At 38.0% G+C, this 19,489-nt stretch overlaps 1 protein-coding gene across 2 annotated transcripts in view; it reads left to right on the forward strand.

Annotated features, from left to right (window-relative positions):
• The window catches only part of cadpsa (Ca2+-dependent activator protein for secretion a), a 195,071-nt gene that overhangs the window by 90,708 nt on the left and 84,874 nt on the right, over nucleotides 1-19,489 (forward strand). For both annotated transcript variants that reach the window (XM_044349147.1, XM_044349146.1), the window contains exons 9-11: nucleotides 3,424-3,490; nucleotides 13,164-13,272; nucleotides 16,117-16,329. In XM_044349147.1, the coding sequence (XP_044205082.1) occupies nucleotides 3,424-3,490; nucleotides 13,164-13,272; nucleotides 16,117-16,329 (389 nt within the window). The remainder of the gene's footprint in view (nucleotides 1-3,423; nucleotides 3,491-13,163; nucleotides 13,273-16,116; nucleotides 16,330-19,489) is intronic.

Consider the following 19,489-nt stretch of genomic DNA (forward strand, 5'->3'; position numbering starts at 1 on the left):
CTTTTTTTCTGCCCTCCTCCCTCACTCTCCCCCATATGTTTTCTTTTGGGGGCCTTGGAGGAGGCTGCTGGGCTGCCCTGTAAGATGCCCACACTGCCTCCCTGCCATGTTACTTGTTCCACTCTCTGCACAGCACACAGGCAGGGCTCTTACGTGTCACCTCACGGATGCTGGTTTATTTAGGACGACAGGCAGAAGCAGCTCAGAGAGGGACCGGGGGGAAAGGCAGACTGAGGCAGACTGCAGCAGGCTCACCAGGGTAACCCACAGCTACCCTGGGGGCAGCAGAGGCAGATCAAACCGGGGTCCTCACCCTCAGATGTTCTTTTACAACAAAAGCCCTCTCTCTGTCCTTCTTCTGCATCACGTTCTCATGTCAAATCCAACAGAAAAGCCAACACAATGAGCCTCAGGACTGATACACACAAACATTAGTTTGCGTTACGTTGTGCTGTATTACATAGTAAAATGACGAGGAAATAATTACGACAAATGTCTCTAATTGAACAAGTGCAGATTTACGAGAATATCACAAGCATGTTGATGTTTTATAAATTTCTCTGTTGCTGCAAAGTATGATTCAGCAGAACTTCATTTTAAATTTTAGTCTAGATCCCAAAGGAAATAAAATGTAAAAAAAAAAAAAAAATTCAAGCTGTTAAGCCAGTTTTCTACAAACAGTCTCCAGCAAAATGACTGACTGCTTAAAATTAATTCAACAATGTATAAGTACTATGACTGTATATTGTGTAGACAATAATTTAGTACTAAAGCAAAAACAACATTCATCCCATTTGTTGGTTAATGTACAGATCAAATTGTGGTCTGTTTATTTCAGCCTCTGTGGCACTAACATGTTTGAGGAACTCCTAGTTCTAGACAACATAAAGTGGCCCCTGGTCACTAGACGTCTGCATACACTTCCAATAGATGATGTTGACATGTCACATACGTTTGCAGCTAATCATATTATACTGAAATTATCACTATGCTGATTACTATCAACGCTCTTTCATCAGCTTACCTAAATCAAATGTATCCATCGTTAATGTTAGACAACAGACATTTTGATTTGTCATGGTCATGACACAGGTGTTATTAATAACATTAATGATGACTCTGTGACAGTTAACTAGCATGCATAACACCAGGACCCTGAAACTAAAGCAGCTAAATGGAATTCAGCCATCATTACTTTTATTATTTATGACATGGCTCCCTCAGAAGCAAATGTATACAGTTTGTGCAGATTATTTTCTATGATTGTATTTGCACATATTTTTTATCCATTTCATCAAACTGTAGATACTATAAGCCATGGAGTCGACAAACAAACAAACAAAACAAAAAAAAACACAAACAAAAAGCATAAATAGCACTTCAATTATATACAATGAGCCAAAAAAAAGTATATACACACACACACACACACACACACACACACACACACACACACACACACACACACACACACACACATATATATATGTAATGTATGTATGGCTGGACCGTGTATGAAACGCTAGAGGGCTAGAGGGCAGATACAGGAAGAGGTGGCATTTGGCCAACCAATGGTGTAACAACAACATACATTTTTCTGCTGCAAAGTATTGGTGATAAGTACTCTTATTATTAATTTATGTAAGTTCTGATTTGGCGTGGAATTTAATAAAAATAAACAAGGATTGAAATTAATTTTATTATCTACCAATGATTTTGTGAAGTTATATATTGATTTCCAAAAGTTGCCTAATTTCTCACATTCCCAGAACTGATGTGCCAAAGTGCCATCTGCTGTCTCACATCTCTGACATTTGGGGAGTTTTCTTTAGAGGACTTGTGCATTCTGACTGGTGTGAGATAATATTTTTGAATGAATTTGAAATTAGCTTCTTTAATTAATACATTTTAAATTAATAATTTTTGTTTCTAGTAAATGGGAAATGAACTCTGTTACAAATACTTAGCCACATATCATTAAATTCCATGCCAAGGTCTGTTTTCCCATACTCTTGACAAAGGCTCATAAGAGGAAATATAACTTATGATTAATATATTATAGAATCCCTTAATCTTCCCTGTCAATGATGTAGCATATATCACCTTTTCCTCTTCTTCAGTTATATCCATACATATTCTTTTATTAATGAGTTCATCAGACTCCTAATTTAAAGATACTTGAAAAAAAAAATCCTTATTAGAAATGCTATATTGGGTACTTAGATCAATAACTGATTTAACTTTTGTGCCTTTTGTTAACTTTTGTTTCAGATCTTTAAGCATCTCCAGCCCCATATTTGACCAGTCAAAAGTTTTAATCAAGGAGAGAGAGCTTTTTAAATCTAGATTTTGATAAATTGGTGCTAAAACTGATGTAGAGGATTCTATTTTCAAAAAACTTGGCACAATCTGACCAACAATCTGGTGAAATGTTGATTTATGTTGTGTATATTGTGAAAACAAGTAATGAATATCAGTAATTCCAAAGGGATCTCACTACAAAAGTCAGATTCCATTTGTACCAATAATGACCCTTCCTTAACCACTGACCATGTTGCCATATTGCACAGTTGTGCTGATCAAAAATAATATTGAAAATTAGGTAATCCTAATCCCCCTATAGATTCTGGTTTTATGAGAGTTGAATGTCTTATTCTGGGTTTCTTGCCACCCCATGTAAACCTTGATGTTCATTTTACTGTATTAATTTTTCAGGTCAAGAGACATTCATTTATGTTTCAGTACACAAACATTTGTTGTGCTGCATGTGTTTCACTTCATATCTAAACTGCCAAACAGGAAGTGGCAGATTCCAAAGGGCTTTATGGTAGGGGAAACCCAGAGTGTACCAGGTGGGTTGGTGTACACAGGGGGCTTAATCATTGTTTTTTGGTGATTGGTGTTTTAATGTACCCCAAATAATTAAGATAGTTATTGAGATTACTTGATTGATTGTGATCTAACTTTGGTTTGTCTGGAGAGGAGAGACTCCCAGTATTAAAGGCAGGGATAGAAGCTTTACTGACGAGTTTCCTTATGTTGTTTTTTTATTTATTTATTTTGGTTTTTAGTTTTTATACGTTTTTGTTTTCACTTTTGTTTTTTCCATTCTTGCATTTTTGGGTGAAGATGACTCCTGCCTTTACATGTCCTTCTTCCACCACTCTATGAGATTTAATGCTCAAGGATTTTTGAAATACTGAATTGTCTGGTTGCAGTAACCTCATTTTACCAGGAGAGGTCAGTAGATGCATTACACTACCACTGTACTGTCTGGGTCGTTTCTGTACATACTGCCTGACTCCACATTACTGGAGCTCTTTAGACATAGAAAGATTAGACATATAAGATGTCACACTGTCACAAATATCAGTAAAAATGTTTTGTCTGATTGCATGTTTATTTGTTTTCTTAATCCCACAGGTACTTGTGGGCTATTGGCAAAAATGTGTGGAAAAGATGGAAGAAGCGATTTTTTGTGCTAGTTCAGGTAAGAACAAGCAATGCATGTGGGTTTTTTTGTTCCTGCAAGGTAGTCAAACACTGTGTGAAACACAAACAGCCACAAAGAATGGTACAGTATACAGTAGGTTAGGCCACCACTTTTCCAGCCATGAAAGGACATTTATTTCTATGTTCTTCTATCTTCTATTATACTTCTTTACTGCAATAGCACTCATGCAATGCCTTTGTCAGCACAGATCCTCAAGCTTATAGGTCTAGAGCTGAAATTAATAGCTGAGCAATCAATTAGTTAATAGAATCTTAAACAATTTTGATAATCAATTGATCATTTGAGTATTTTTTTAAGCAAAAATGCAAAGCATTCTTCTTCTAGCTTCTCAGATGTGAAGACTTGGTGCTTATTTTGTTTTCTATGATACTAAACTGAATATCTTTGGGTTTTGGACTGCTTGTTGGACAATGCAAGCCATTTGAATATGGCAGCTTGCACTCTGGGAAATTGCGATGGCCACTTTTTTGCTATTTTCTGATATAGTATTTACAGAATAGGACTGACATTCTTTCTAACTAAATTGAGGCAGATAGATACAGAAGTGGATAACAGGTTAAGGTTACAAATTCATATTTGTAGCTCCATTCACATTCATAGCTTCATAGCTTAGCGAGAGCTTCCAAAAATACATGGACATGTTTCTTTGATTTTTTGCTCTCTATCATACTTTTAAAACCAACAAGACAAATTTGGACTGAAGTGAATGTACAACAAGCCCCATAACCTGATCACACCCAACAGGAAAGCATGAGCAGCCATCAACATCAGCTCGGCTTTATGGCGATAATATTTTTCTTGGCCACACATTGTGTGTGCAGCAAGAAAGAAAGATGCAGCCAAGCTGTCTTCTCTCGGCTGTCAGAGGAATGATGGAGAGGCCAAGCAGGCTTTTGTCAGGAGATCGGGGGGTGGGGGAGTCGGGGTGGGGTGGGGGGGGTGGGTGGGTAGGGCTGTAGCGGCCATTTCCTGGTGGCTCTGCATTGGGAGGTGGGCAGCAGGCAGGGGGGCGGCCTGTCTCTTGTGCGTTGGAGAGGATATGTCTCAGAGCTACAAGTTGACAGGGGATTGACAAAGTCGAGTGAACACTAGCTGGCCTAACACTCGCAGCTAGAAAAGCCTGAGCGCCGCCAACTTGAAGCCTCTCACTTGCTCCCAGCTAAATATATAGCAAGTGACAAATACTGGTCAATAGACTGCACACTCAAGTGTGTGTGTCTGTGTTTGTTTTCATGTCTGTCTGTGCATGTGCACGGATATTTTTCTTGAGGAGCAGAGACACTATCTGTTTGTTTGTGTGTGTGTTTGTGTATGTGTGTGTTTGCGTGCATGCACATGTACTTTTTGTTGCCGTTTTAGAGAAGTTGCATTGTAGACACATTGCACATGATTGTGTATTTTTTATTTGCTCACTGTTTGTTTTGCATATGCAAAGTCTTGTAAGTATCGACTGTTGGCATTTTATTGTCCATGTCTGTCTTTATCACTACACACATGTTAAATGTGTCAAAATATTCATTAAGTTTGGCTCAGTCTCAGTCAGACATAAAACACAGATGTTATACAACCTCCAAATGTTTAATATGCCAGTCACAGAATGGAACTACAAGACATTAAATATTTATTTTTAGATTTCTACATCCCTCTGAATGCATTTTTACAGCTAATACACACTTCTCCATTAGTGTGCTTTAGTTTCTCCTCCTAGTACATTTGTTTAAGGATAGGTTCACATTTAATACAGTACTCACCAGCCATAAGTATGAAGAGTTGTTCATCAGTGTACTCATTCCTCTTCTCCATACTGGCTGTGTAGTGACACTTCTTAGTCTAACTCCAATGTAATGCATTTTAGAGTTCTAGAGATATCTCTCATCTCTAACAGCAGAAGCATCCTAAGAAGGTATGGATGCATGGCCAGTGTGAAGAGGAGGAATCAGACCAATAACTGTCTCAGTAGACATATGGTATGTGAATATTGTTTGATGACAGACTCACTGTGTCACTGTGAAAGTGAACCTATCCTTTGCACACAGCTGTGTATTATGGACTGCTTCTCTGGTTGATGAACGCATCCACATTGGGAAAAAGTTGGAAACAACCTCAAGTGATGTCACTTGAGTCAGCGTCGGTTGGGGCCGAAGACTACAAGTTTGAAAAGTAAAAAAATCTGGGGGTGTGGAGTTAGTGAGTGAGGTGAGGTGAAGTGAGGTTACCAGACCTCTGTAGCCCGCTCCTCATCCGAATCTCTGACCTAACTGTTGGTGGGTGAGTTGCATTGTGGGTAAAATAGGCACCAGCTTTTGACAAGGAAGAAGAATGTGTGGAACGTAAATGTATCCGATTTTGTCAGTGAATGTGAAAGACAACTTTGAGATTCGATTTTTTATTATAAATTATCTGGTTATTCTGCATCAATACCACAGTGAGGGAGGTACTAAAACTATACTGTATGATGTATTTCCACCTTAAACTTGAAAATCAAACACCTTTAAACTTGTGTGTCACAACTTTTTCTGAGATTATACTCACCCACAATTATTTTCACTTTTTTTTAACTTACTTTTTTTTTTTTTTTAACTTAAGATGATTACTTTCAACAATTAAAAAGTCCCATGAGGAAATGCATGTGCACCTTCTTTTGCAAATTTGTAAATTGGTCTGTTTGAGGAAAGTTTTGTCAACAGTCAAAATCTTTTTAAATTCAGTGCAATGTTCTGCAAGAGATATCTGGTTGACTGTTTTTGTAAGGAACAGTTTAATGCAGTGTTCCAATACTATATATCTATACAGTAATAAACTACAGAGTTGTATTGATCGCTGTATTGTAGTTATTGGGACCATGTACAGTGTTAAACATAAATGTTAGCATTTGATGTACTGTACCAGAGTTAACTTATAGATCATTTTCATCTGCAGTCCCTTCAGCAGGTTACGATTAAAACATATAACAGCACAATAACAAACGGTTGAAAGCAAAAAACACACAGGACACATAATACAAAATACAAAACTGCACACAATAGCACATCACATACACCCACAATGTCAACTATAAATGAATAATGTAAGCTTGTCAAATTAAAAGCAAGATTATTTGCGACCATGAGATGAAATGTAGTCAGTGGTTACAGAACTGAATACTTTTTAGCAGATTTTTTAATTTGGTTTTGAATGTATTGATTGAACTACAGTTCTTCATATCATCAGGTAGGACATTCCACTGAGTTGTAGCTTTCACACAGAAAGCTGATTGCCCAAATGCAGTGTGACAAAATGCTCTGGTGCAATCTTGTATTATATAACCATTTAAAATTTTATAAACTAGGTACAAATTTGAGAATAATTTAAAATTGTCAAAGCTCAGTAAATTGTATTTCTCCAGCACCCAGTGATGGAAATGCATCGGCTTTTTGTCCAGAGTTTTTAGAGTTTGTTTGTATAAGGACTCAAGAGGTTTTATGGCTGTTTCTCAAGCCTGCCCCCAACATGTGATGCAGTAAGACATATGAGAAAGAATCATAGCATGCATAAATATCTTGGCCGCGTCCAAAGAGAGACAGTTTCTAATATGTCTAAAATTTGCTAAGTTGTACTTTATGGTTTTAACCATTTTTTAAAAAAATATATGAGTTTATAAATTTAGATATATTTAGATTATACAAGTCTAACTACATTAGATGTTGCGTGGATGAAAAGCATTGGTTTACTGACCTCTGTGGGTTTAAATGGCTGAACTTTTTACACCCAGCATCTCAGCTTGTGTGGTGAGGTGTGGTCTGTTGTACTTGTGACCACATAGTGCTACATTATATCACTGCTGCACAGTGAACAAAGAGCCTACGGTCATCTCATCTAGTCAGCAGCACAATCAGAATCATGAGAGGAGGGCAGTTTAAAAAAAAAATCTGTATTCAGACATTATTGATAGCTGACTCTTACCACCCTTTCTATTTTAAAGAAAACTGTGCTGCCTATAGTCAGTTTGTAGACTAAAGAATGAAAGAGAACTGACCATTTCAAGAAAATATATACTGTTTTAGAAGGGATTTTAGAAGGGAATTTTTTTACTTGAGTTGTTATAAAGGTCATATATAATCATAAATTATCTTTTGTCAAAGGAAGCACAAAATCATGCTATGTGCCTATAGTTGTTTGTATATAGTCTAGTATATAGTCTTACCCACTGTGTGTAAATCTACCATATGAATGTATGAATATAGGCCCATTTGACCATTTCCTTATACTTTAATATTTTGTTCATTCAACATTCAAGCATCTGAAGTTGGAATATTGATTTAAGAGAAGACAAACTGCTGTGTATTCATCCTGCAAGTGGAACACTATATGTGAGGATATCTGAGTTTAATATCCTGATGCTGTCAGCTCAACAAACAGATGAGTAATTGAATGAGTTATGAAAAATTGCAGATTTTTGGTAAAACTTTTAAACTCTTTGACAAAATTGTTTTTGTAAAGAGATAATAAACCCGCCTACTTAATAACTATATGTGGCTGCCTCAATCATATCACACTGGACTGATGCTGCTGTGATACATTAAAAGTCAGGAAAAATATGCAGGAGGGACCTGAGGGAAAAAGAAAAGGTAAAGTTGTGTGAAAAATAATAGACTGTTGCATTCCTGCTCTTTTGTCTTGTGTTGCTGAGCAGAGAACTTTGCTAAAGTCACTTTGTAATGTGTCTTTTAAACTGTGTGTCTCTCTCTCTCTTGCTCTCTTACTGTTTCTCCCTGCTATAGTCTCTTTTCCTCTGTGTGTGTCTGATAAAACAGTGCAGCAGATTATATACCTGCTTTTCCCAGCCATTAAACTTCCTCTGTCACAGTGGCCAGTCTGCACAGATAAATCGAGTGCTGAGGATATTTTGTGCCTTTTCACTCCTTAAAATACATATTTCATGATCTCAAACATGCAATTTTCACCTGTGTTGCTTTTTTCCCCCCAAAGCTCTGCACAGACCTTTAGTAAATAAGGAAAACTCAATTCAGCTGTTTAACACCTAAAGAGGGTCTGCATCTTTTGGTTCAAACATGGATTCAGTACATTTATTCAGTGGAGTGGTTTGTGTGGAAATCTACTCCTCTACACAGGCCTCTCTGCCTGACAGAGTATATACTGATATATACAGAGGCCTATATACAGAAATAGCCTTGAAACAAGATACAGCAGCTAGACTAACCAGCAGATAGAAGTCAACAGTGTTGCTGAAGTGTATTGTACGGCAAAGCTGCAGTAAAGGGAACTGTCACTTCCGTGCTAGAATAATGTCTTTATAGTACTTAACTGTACATCATGCTAGAAGCAATATTCCCCGATTTAAAACCAGAAATGCTACCAGTCTCACTGTGCAACATACTCCTCTATATGAGTTTGAATTGATCCTTGTTATTACAAGCAACATAATATGGATTGAATTGGAAGTTGAAATAGGAGTACACTTGATCACACTTTCTGAATTTCTCCCTCTTTTCCTCCTTCACATCTTCTACTTCTGCTTCATTTTTCCATCTTACTCTCTCACTTCTCACTGACATTTATCACTTGCCTTCTACTTCTTTCCTCATCCTTCACACTTCCTCTCTGTCCTTAAATCACCTCCTCCTCCTCCTCACTGCTCCTCCTCCATCAGTCCATAATCAGGACAGCGGTTGTGGCCTGAGTCGCCCCCTCCTCAGAGCATCCAGGCAGATTACAGATCAGCTAAAACCTAGCGTGTTCATGGTGGACTGAATGTAGTCGCACATATGTTCACATCTGTCTTTCCATTGAATTGAATTTACTTAAAGTTCTGTTCAGGGCAAGGTCAGCTCAGGTTTCATTCTCTTTAATTCAGCTCAGTTCACTTCAGTTAAATGCAATTAATTTCAGTTTCACTCAATTGAATTCAGTTCAATTCAAGTCAAATTATTTAAATTCATTCCTATTTATTTCAGTTTGCAACAACATTACCAAAAAGTAATTAAAAAAGAAAGCGGTATACATTTCAACCATACTGACATAATAAATGATTTGTTTGATATTTATGTATATGTATATAATGTGTATATTTTGGGGCTTATTAAAAACTGTATTACTCTGAGATCATGTCAGAGTTTGGATAGAAATTTTTGCTTTTGGCTTCTGAAGTTTGTTTGTGAACATATATGCCACTTTCAGCAAATCAACTCCAGTATTCACGTCCATGTGTTTCCTGTAATGATGTGAACATAAATGACTTCAGCAATCCCCTTCACTCTCTCTTCCTTTCTCATTCTTCTAATCTCTCTCTCCAGTTATGACTGACAGCTGAGAGAGAGAGGGAGGAAGAGAGAGAGGGAGAGAGAGAGAGAGAGAGAGAGAGAGAGAGAGAGAGAGAGAGAGAGACAGTGGAAGAAAAGAAGCGGGTGTTTTGGGGTATGGGGTGGGGGGCTGTAGTTTAGACTCAGATTTGCCTTTGTGGTGTCCCGGAGGCCAGGGAGCTGCTGGAGAGTCGGTCCAGTTCCCTCCATCCTTTACTTGGCCTCAGGTCTCATCAGTGCTGTTGTGGGGAATCTCATTTGTCACACACACACACACACACACGCACACACACGCATACACACACACACACACACACACACACACACACACACACATACACACACACACACACACACAGAATACAGCTGCAGCTAGAGTGAGAGCTGCCACTTGCAGCGGCAGAGGTGGCGACAGCGGTGGATTGGCCAGGGCTGGTGATTTGTGACGACAGGCTGGTATGACTGGCAGCTACAGTAGCAGCAGGCCAGTTACAACTAGTAACAGAGTGTCACTACACTTCCTGTTACCAACACAGGGAGCATAGACAGGACTACAGCGATTAACTTAAACCAGGGTTACACCGATATATGGATCAATACTGGCCTTTTATTAACAGCACTGAGAGTAATAACCTGTCCTATGTAGCTGGAGTCCTTATTTCCATACAGGAAATCAAATCTTGCATAAAGCAGTTATTTGGTGTTCTATCATTGGCAGAGCAGATGGTCACACTGAGCCTGATTGCATCCTGCCACACAACACAAAAGGCACAGACTCTGAACAACAACCCACATTAGCTTTCCTGCTAAAGTCTCCTTATCTACCTTACAAACATGAACACAAGTCTTGTCCTGCACCTTAACTTGTTGAATGAGCCACCAAGCAAACATTCACCAGGGAAAAGTGCTGCAACATCAGTTAGCATAGCTAATTAGCTGCTCATTTAACAGCATGTAAACATACCTGCAAATGTCACATCAGACCTGTTAGATGCTGGTGTGATTCTTATTCTTCAATACCACTGCTAACAATGCGCTGTCTGCCCATGACTTGTAGCTTCAGCAGTTTGTTTACTTTGTCTTCGTTGTGTAAGGTGTAACACTGGCACTCAGCTGTGAATCAATCAAACATTTAATAACTTTAATGTCAGGACCTGATGAAGATTCAGAAACAAATGGTTAAATAAAATATGTGGACTGGATTTGTGTAGATTCTTCACATTTATCCAGGTAGTACAGTGCCAGGTTGAAATAAAACCATCCATTGGACTGCAGTTGTTCATTTGTACATGTTTCACTACTCACTCAAGGGTCTTCATTAGTTCTGCTAGCTTACTGGAAGAGCAGGACATTTAAACCTCTGTGGTTGATATTATCACAAGAGTGTCACATACACACACCTCCTCTCTCTCTCAAACACACTTTCTCTCTCTCTCATACTGTGTGTCTTGCATGTGTGTGGTTACTGTTGTCCTCTTGTATCCATAAGTTGTCTCTTGGTCTGTAACTGCTGTTCACGACTGGATTCTTGAGGCTTTGCAACGAGTTGTTCTTATTCAAAGGTAGACAGTTAGCTGACAGTGTGAGGTCCTCCAGTAAACAAAAGGTGTAACTTGGATATTTATTAAAAATTCACAATTTTTGTTGCAGAAACACAGAACGCAAACAGAAATCCACCAAAACAAGTCACTATTCTGACACTATGTAAGGTTTCAACTTAGAAATAGAAAATACTGAGTCACAGGGCAAGCAGTGCTAATTACCAGCCTACAACTATGCTGAAATAAACAAAATACTCACAGACAAATACTGTCCAAGGCAACAACGATACAAGACAAATTGCACAAACTGTGCTCTCTACCATGCCACATTAACTATGAGGGAAACTACTCTGAGACTACTGCTTTTTAATAACCAGTCCAAGAAATTCTATTTAACAGTTTGACGTGCACTCAGACAGAGGTCAGAACACCCTCTATGGAACATGAATGTGCTCAGTAAGTTTCAAGACAATCTGCTAATTATTTTGATATTTATGTACAGTACATTTCTTGTCATTATGGTTCAATCTCTAAAATCATGAAAAAATGACTCACGGCTTGAGTTTGAATACTTATCAGACACCAAAACACTGCACAAAAGTTTTCTCTGAGACAGGATTTTACAACCCTGGAAAGTTATCATGGCTGTAACTATTTTATCTTCCATTGCAATAATTGTGAGGTAAACAGGCACCCCATTACACAGCAATCTACCAGGAATGTGTGCATCTCAAAAAAGATGAGCCAGGTTCAACATTTTTGCCTAATGACCCTGCATTTTTTGCCAGAGCCCTCTGCATTGGTACCTCTGCCATTCAAATGAATGAGGGGACTGCGTTTTTTCACACAGCTAAAATCTGTCTGAACATGGCCTAAGACTTGTTAATTCAAATTTTACTTCAGGAATAACAAAGCCTGGGCTCTTGACACATGGGTGAATAAGGTCAACAAAGAAGGAGAATGGGATCCCCAGAAAATTAAGACAGGGTGTGCAGACTGTACACCCTGACACCTCATGTTTAAGATGATGCCTAATTCCACTAAAATTCATTCCTACACATCTGCCAACCACTCCACCCTAGCAACCACACACCCCTTAAGAACCAACTATAAAAAACATGTCAACCATCGGTATTCTTCACACTTAATATTCCAAACTTCCAAGCAGCTAAACATGTTTTTCACAGGTAGATTTGACTTTTAAATGAATAATTAGCAATAAATAAACCCACCTAGATGTCTGAACACATTTACAACTTCTCTACAATTATGCACAGAAATGTGAAACAGCTTCCTTGCAGGCAGTGTTTAACAGTGTGGTGATAAAAATGATCTAATTAACCCAACACAGATGTTGAGATGAAAGTTAAAAAAAAAACTGTTTTTGCATTAGTCTATATCACTAACAGTTAAAAGATACAATATCTGAGACTAAAATAACCTGCAAATAATTAATTTATTCATTGTTATCATTATTGATATGACTATCCTGGGCTTTGGAAGAGAAGGTTTTGGGTCCCGTGATGTGTTGTATGTCCCATGATATTAAACAATATCAATCTGTTCAAAAATGTTCATATGCTATTTCATTTTTGAGGGAGATACTGTGACATTAATGATGATGATGATGGTACATGACTGAAATATTGAGAGACTTATTGTAGTTGAGATTAGAGCTTTCCTTTGAGGGACACTGCATTTTCCATATCATAACTGCTGGTTAACAGCAGAAGGACCAGCATATGACACATTCTCATTCCCTTCTGAGTGAGCTGATGAGTGAGCATGTCCTTTCTGTGATTGGTGCAGGTGAGTCAGTATACCTTCGCCATGTGCAGCTACAGAGAGAAGAAGGCGGAGCCTGTGGAGCTCCTCCAACTGGATGGCTACACTGTGGACTACACTGACCCCCAGCCAGGTAACACAGTTGTGCAACAACTAATGCCAAAAAGAACACATCACTCTTGCTTTTAGGTTCATTACATTTATCAGTCAATTCACAGTTTATGACATCTAGTTTACCAGAATTTCAGCACAACATTGAATAACATTTTATCATTACAATGACTTAAAATCGAATACAGGTTGGATTACGTTTTCCGCTAAACATATGCTATTGCTATTTAGTATTACATAAATATACACTTAAGTCTTCCCTGGTTCCATGAGAGGCCACAGATGGGAAATCACAGGCTGGATGGATTTAAGTTTATTCTTGAGTTTTGATTCTGTGTGTTGGAGGTTTGAAGTTTGCCCAGCCTTCAATGGGAGCCCACACATCTTCACCTCAAAAGTTCACAGATCACATTTCACTTGATACACTGACAAAAAACGAAAAAAATGTAGACACAGGCCCATTACCTACAAGAGGCTACCTGTGACTTTACAGTAACTAAAGGGTGCTCTCACACCCTCCTTGTTTAGTTCAGTTGAATCGAACTCTGGTTCGTTTTACCCCTTGGTGCGGTTCGTTTGGGCAGGTGAACACAGCAATCACACTCAAGTGTGGACCAATGCTACCAGACCGAGACCTTGTTTAAGAGGTGGTCTTAGTCTGGTTATAAACGAACTCTGGTATGGTTCGTTGTGGTATGAACGTGATCTGACCTAGATCTGACCCAACTGCAGGAAGCACTGCGCATTTTTTGAATTAAAGCCTTCTGCGCTGTGCATTGTGCTCCCTTCTCCTCTTCAGCCGACTGAAGGTAGCACGTTTTCTTCGTGAAATGTGAAGCAACACATTGTTTTCCAGACGTTGCCTTAAAGTGCCTTAAAATGGGTCATTCTGCTTGCATATTTTGGCTTGGTATATGGCCCAAATGACTGACACCATTTATAAAGCAAGTAATTTAGCTTTTATTTATCATTATTCTTGTTAATAAGAATAAGAAAACAGTTGAAAAGTAGTCACTGGTGTGCATCTTTCAGCACCATAGAGAGGTGGAGAGAGAGAGATGCTGTTTATTTCAATAATAACAATAGCACACTTTAATTGCTGATAGAAAATTTGTTCAAAGACAGAGAGACAAAGAGAGAAAGACAGTTAAGTCCTCTCTAAGTGTTGTAGCCTATCTACCGATTCTGAAAAACAAATTCTCTTTTCTCCACCTGCCAACCTGCCACAAGATTTCTGACTAATGAACAGACTGACAGCTCCCACATGGCTTTTGTTGATACATTTTGGTTTGCCTCAAATTTACCAAACTGAACCAAAGGGAAAATGCAGCAAAGTAGAAACTCATCCATTGATTCAGACCAAAGCAAACAGACTATAGGAGTGAAAATGACCTAAGACTTCCTTTGACTGCCTCACAATAAGCAGGTTCAAGACTTCAAGATATTCTGCCCATGTTTGTGAAATTATAGACCTAGAACCCGGGTCATGGGCACTAATGCTATGATTGGCCCACCAAACCAGAAGGTTGGGATTAGACATACCATTATAAGTTGTTATGTTTAGGTATAACCCATGAGATGGTTTAGGTATACTGATGGAACAGCTTTACTGCAGGTTTAGTTTAATATTAGAAATAGCTGGAGTTTAATAGATTCAGTTTGGTTAAGGTTAGAGGAAGAATACGGGAACTACTGCTGTCTTTGCCCATAACTGTGGAGGTATCCATAAGAACACCATATACTGTCATTCTATTTGCATTTTACCATGAAAAGGAGCTTTAGGAAGTGATGCTTGAGCTGTGTGATATTGTACTCCACTAAGCTTTTCAGGTGGTTGAAAGAAAACACACACTTGCAACAGAACACCTGGGGCTAGATGAATAAACAATGTGTACGCACAAAAACCATGCATACACCATTTACCACACATAAACTGCTATTTATGAAAACAGAATGTGTGCACCTCATGCATAGCTCAGACCAGGCATACATGTTTTTCAGAGCCAGCGGGTCATATGATGAGTCTGAGATGAAATATAAGGTGAAAGACAGAATCTAACAAGTAAAACATTTTTTTGTTTAGTTTGTTAACCAACTACACTGACTGTGTGATTTTGATGCATCTACACAGCGATCTGTAAAATCAGACCAATATTATCATTCTTTTCATTTATATAGGAGGCATCATTTTATTTTATCCTTAACTGTGACGCACCCTGTAAAGTCGGTTTTGATATGAGTGGTACAAACTAATGATTGATTACAATTCTAATGTTTAGTAATGATGATGAGATATCACTTACAATGTGATGAATTAATGATGTGGATGGTATAAATATCCACAGACATGTGTAATGGTCATATGTAATGACAGTTGTTGGAGAACCTCGCTGGTGCAGCACAATCAGTGAAACTGCACTTCTTTCCTGATTGTTTCACTGACAGATCTACAGACTAATGGTACAGGCAGTGAATTGATATAAAAATGGCTGTTTCAGGTCAGCCAGTTCCACCATGACTGAGATTTATAAAACAGAACCAAGTACACACAGCTCTATCTGATGAAAATAATTTTTATGGATATTTCTGTCTTTGTGCGTACACACAGTTTTAGTCATGAATCTACACATAGTTTCTGTCAGGATGCATTACTGTCATATTTCCCAGGGTTGCTGCACCTTGATGTCCATAATTTCTCACAGTCGCTTTCTGGATTGGATTTTGGCTATAGGAAGAGAAAATTCGAAATGATTTTTTAAATGTTCTTTCATTTATTGTCATTTTTACAGCTGTTTGTTTTTACAAAGATGGATTTGTGATCCTAATGTTACGACATTCTTTAATCAAGATTTTTTCCGTCCTTCAGGCCTAGATGGTGGTCGGACATTCTTCAATGCTGTGAAAGAGGGCGACACTGTGATCTTTGCCAGTGATGATGAGCAGGACCGGATTCTATGGGTGCAGGCTATGTACCGGGCCACCGGCCAGTCACACAAGCCAGTTCCTCCAACCCAAGTCCAAAAACTCAACTCTAGGGGGGGCACAGCACCACAGCTTGATGCACCGATATCTCAGTTCTGTAAGTTGTTAACTCTCAGTTCTTATTTGTCTTTTGGCTCTCATACAACACAAATGCTTTACCACAAACAGGCTACTGCCATTTCATTGCCCTTAATTGGCTTAGTTGCTAAATTGATGATCTAACATAAGCATGATTTCTTGCTTTACAACCTATGTTCAACATAATTTTTATTCATACTGTAAAATAAAAATGTCTAAATCTGAACATTGATTTGCAGACCTTGGGTTGAAGGTAGAGTATCTATGGTCACATTTTGTTTTAATCAAAGAAATCAACAACAATCAATTAATAACGTTAGAATAAAAAGCTGATTTATTTTTATTATTCAAGGCTTCTTGCTCTCTTTTATCGTGTTTAATGTCTCACTCTGTCTTTTACTGTACAATTGTGCCTGCAACTGTTTTACATATCAGCCAATGATTTCCGTAGTTTGTCTTCTTCCTGGTCATGTTCGGTACATGTTTTCAACTGTTACTGTTACTGTGCTGTTCTTTCACTGCACTTCTCTGTGCTGCTTCGCTCTCTGTTGTAGAACTACTGTAGTGTTAAAGTGTTGGTGGCTTTGCTGTGTGTCTTTATGTTTCTCTGTTTGTTCCTTCTTCCTCCTCTTCTTCTTCTTCTAAACCCTGACCCTGCTATCTTGTAGCTGGATTAAAGGGTAAGTGCTTTCCTCCCCTTTCTTTCTCTTTCCTCCTTTTGTTGTACATCATTCTTCCTCTTCTGAAAACTTACTGTTTTCCTATTTCTGTCCAATGGGACAGAAATATAGGAGATACTAACTTTGTTGTAATTTGAAGATGCATGCAGAAATGATTTGCTTTGGCTGTGCTTCTGTCTACATATATGTCATCTGTCCAGCAGGGTTTGACAAGATGTACTCTATGGATCAGCCTGCATACTGTAGGTGTTGCATTATAGGTTAGGGTTATGTTTTATAAATGCTGTGTTTTCATTAGAACTTTATGTTTGTATGTTGTTTCAAAGCCATAGTATGTCTATTATTTAACAAACCCGAATTGAGATAGTTGCTATATCACCACCATCAGAGAAATGATCCCCAAACTGCAAATGTGGTGTATTTTTATTGATGGTTAGGATGTTTTTTATTATATACAAAGTCAGATTTGGAGAGGAAGCCTTCATTTTTTATTTAGCATTTTTTAAAGTGTATGCAGCAGCATTTACAGTCAGACTTTTTGCTTCTTATGGGCTGTAATTACATTTAAATCTGAAGATGATGCACAGCAATATCTATGAAGTGAGATTGTCCATAGTTGGGAATGCTCTTTCATGAATGTTTCAAAGTTGTAGAATGTATGGTTTAATGGACTTTTAATGTTTTGAACACTGAAACGCTGTTATAGCACTGCCATTATTGTATATAATTGTACGTCAGTTTTTTATGTACATCTTTGGTCAGAGGAAGGCAGTTTTTGGTTGAAGAAAGACTGAAAGAAAATATCAACGAATACATCACGCTGCAGGTCATATGGGCCTTGTCTTCTAATGACCCTATCTCATTTAGTAGGCTGGTCACTTACTCAAAATATTGCATCCTCTGCTACCTCTCTTCAGTGACAAGCTAATGTTAGTGTCTTACAACAGTCTTACCTTTCTCCATCATTTTTCCATCTATTGTGTTGAATGCTTCCATAAATGACATCTCAGATGGTTTGATATCATGATTATCCGTTCAGCATAGCATACTCTTTGAATATTGGTGAAGAAAGCCTAGTTAGCAGATACTGATAGGATAACTGGGCAGTCTCAGTTGGACAATGCATTTTAGAAACTAATACATAGTTTACTATTTGTGTTTGCTGCCTGTCATGTGAATCTAAGAAGTTTTCAAGAAAATAAAATGCTTAAACTCAAACCCTCATCCTCTACAAGCATAGACACATTTAGTCTTCCCCTCCCCAGCTCTGACACAAGTTCTTATAGGACTTCATAAATGTTCTTCCATACTATATACTATATGAGTGTGCTTAATGAGTATACTATACTCATTGACTTGCTTTGTAGCAAAATTAATGGCTGTGATAATACTGAGCAGTGTGAATGTATATTTATGTTTTATGTATGTGAATGTATCTGTGTGTTAGCCAGACATCAACCTATGACATGTATATATTTTCTCACATCTGAAGGCATTATTCAATTGCTTTCTTTAGTTAGTAAAAGATTATATGCAAAGGGGGGAAGGCATGAACTTTAATAAAAACTGTTAAACTTACAAAAAAATGTTTTAAGAAAATGCATCAGACTATCTGTGGAACACAAAATGCACAATAACCAAAAACCAACTGAGATAGAAATGGCTGCAAATCAACACAACAAATAAATGAAAAACTGCTTCCTACTTGCCAGTGGCAGCGACGGCACCTAACGTGCATTTGTTTAAGTGAATTTACTGAGCGAGCTGTTTTTGACACAACCACTGGAGTCCCACTGAGTCCCAGCAGCTGGTAATTACCAAGTTAAAAGTGCAAGGCCATGAATTATACAGTGTGGTTGCTGCACAATTAAATCAGGCGGCAATCAGTCAATGTTACCAAATAACTACTTGCCTGTTCACACCTGGATCAGCGCAATGAATAACATCATGTCACCCCCACCCACCCACCCCTGACCCAATTCAAAATAGACTATATTAAAACATTGTAACAACAAAGACAGAATTAAGAGTTTTGTTTTCAGTTGCTGAGAGGTGAAACTGATGTTCACAGTTTACTCTTTTTCTTGTTATGATGACTGACAGGTAATTTTTTTTTCTTATCATTCTTTTCATGATTCTTTTTTCTTTTTTGACAAATATGCACATATACTGATGCTAATTCTAACTTCCTGGCCCTCTGGAGCAGTGAATAGTTTACAAATCTCTGGACTGCTCTGCTAACACAACTTCTAACTGTATAGCAAACAGTAACACAGTGGCAGTTTCATCTTCTCCTCTCTTTCCTGCTCTCTCTCTCAATGTCCCTTTAAAATTTTCACCAGCCTGGTTATGAAGTTACTGTCATGTATTAGGGAATGATTAGGGAGAATGTCACTGTCACTAAGTCAAAATGTTTGACCCAATGACCTTTTCATGAACTTAGAAAGATAGCTTTGTTTAATGATGGCACTTTCCAATGGTTTTTATGACCATAAAGGC

Source organism: Thunnus albacares, chromosome 4, assembly GCF_914725855.1.
Source record: "Thunnus albacares chromosome 4, fThuAlb1.1, whole genome shotgun sequence".
NCBI lineage: Eukaryota > Metazoa > Chordata > Actinopteri > Scombriformes > Scombridae > Thunnus > Thunnus albacares.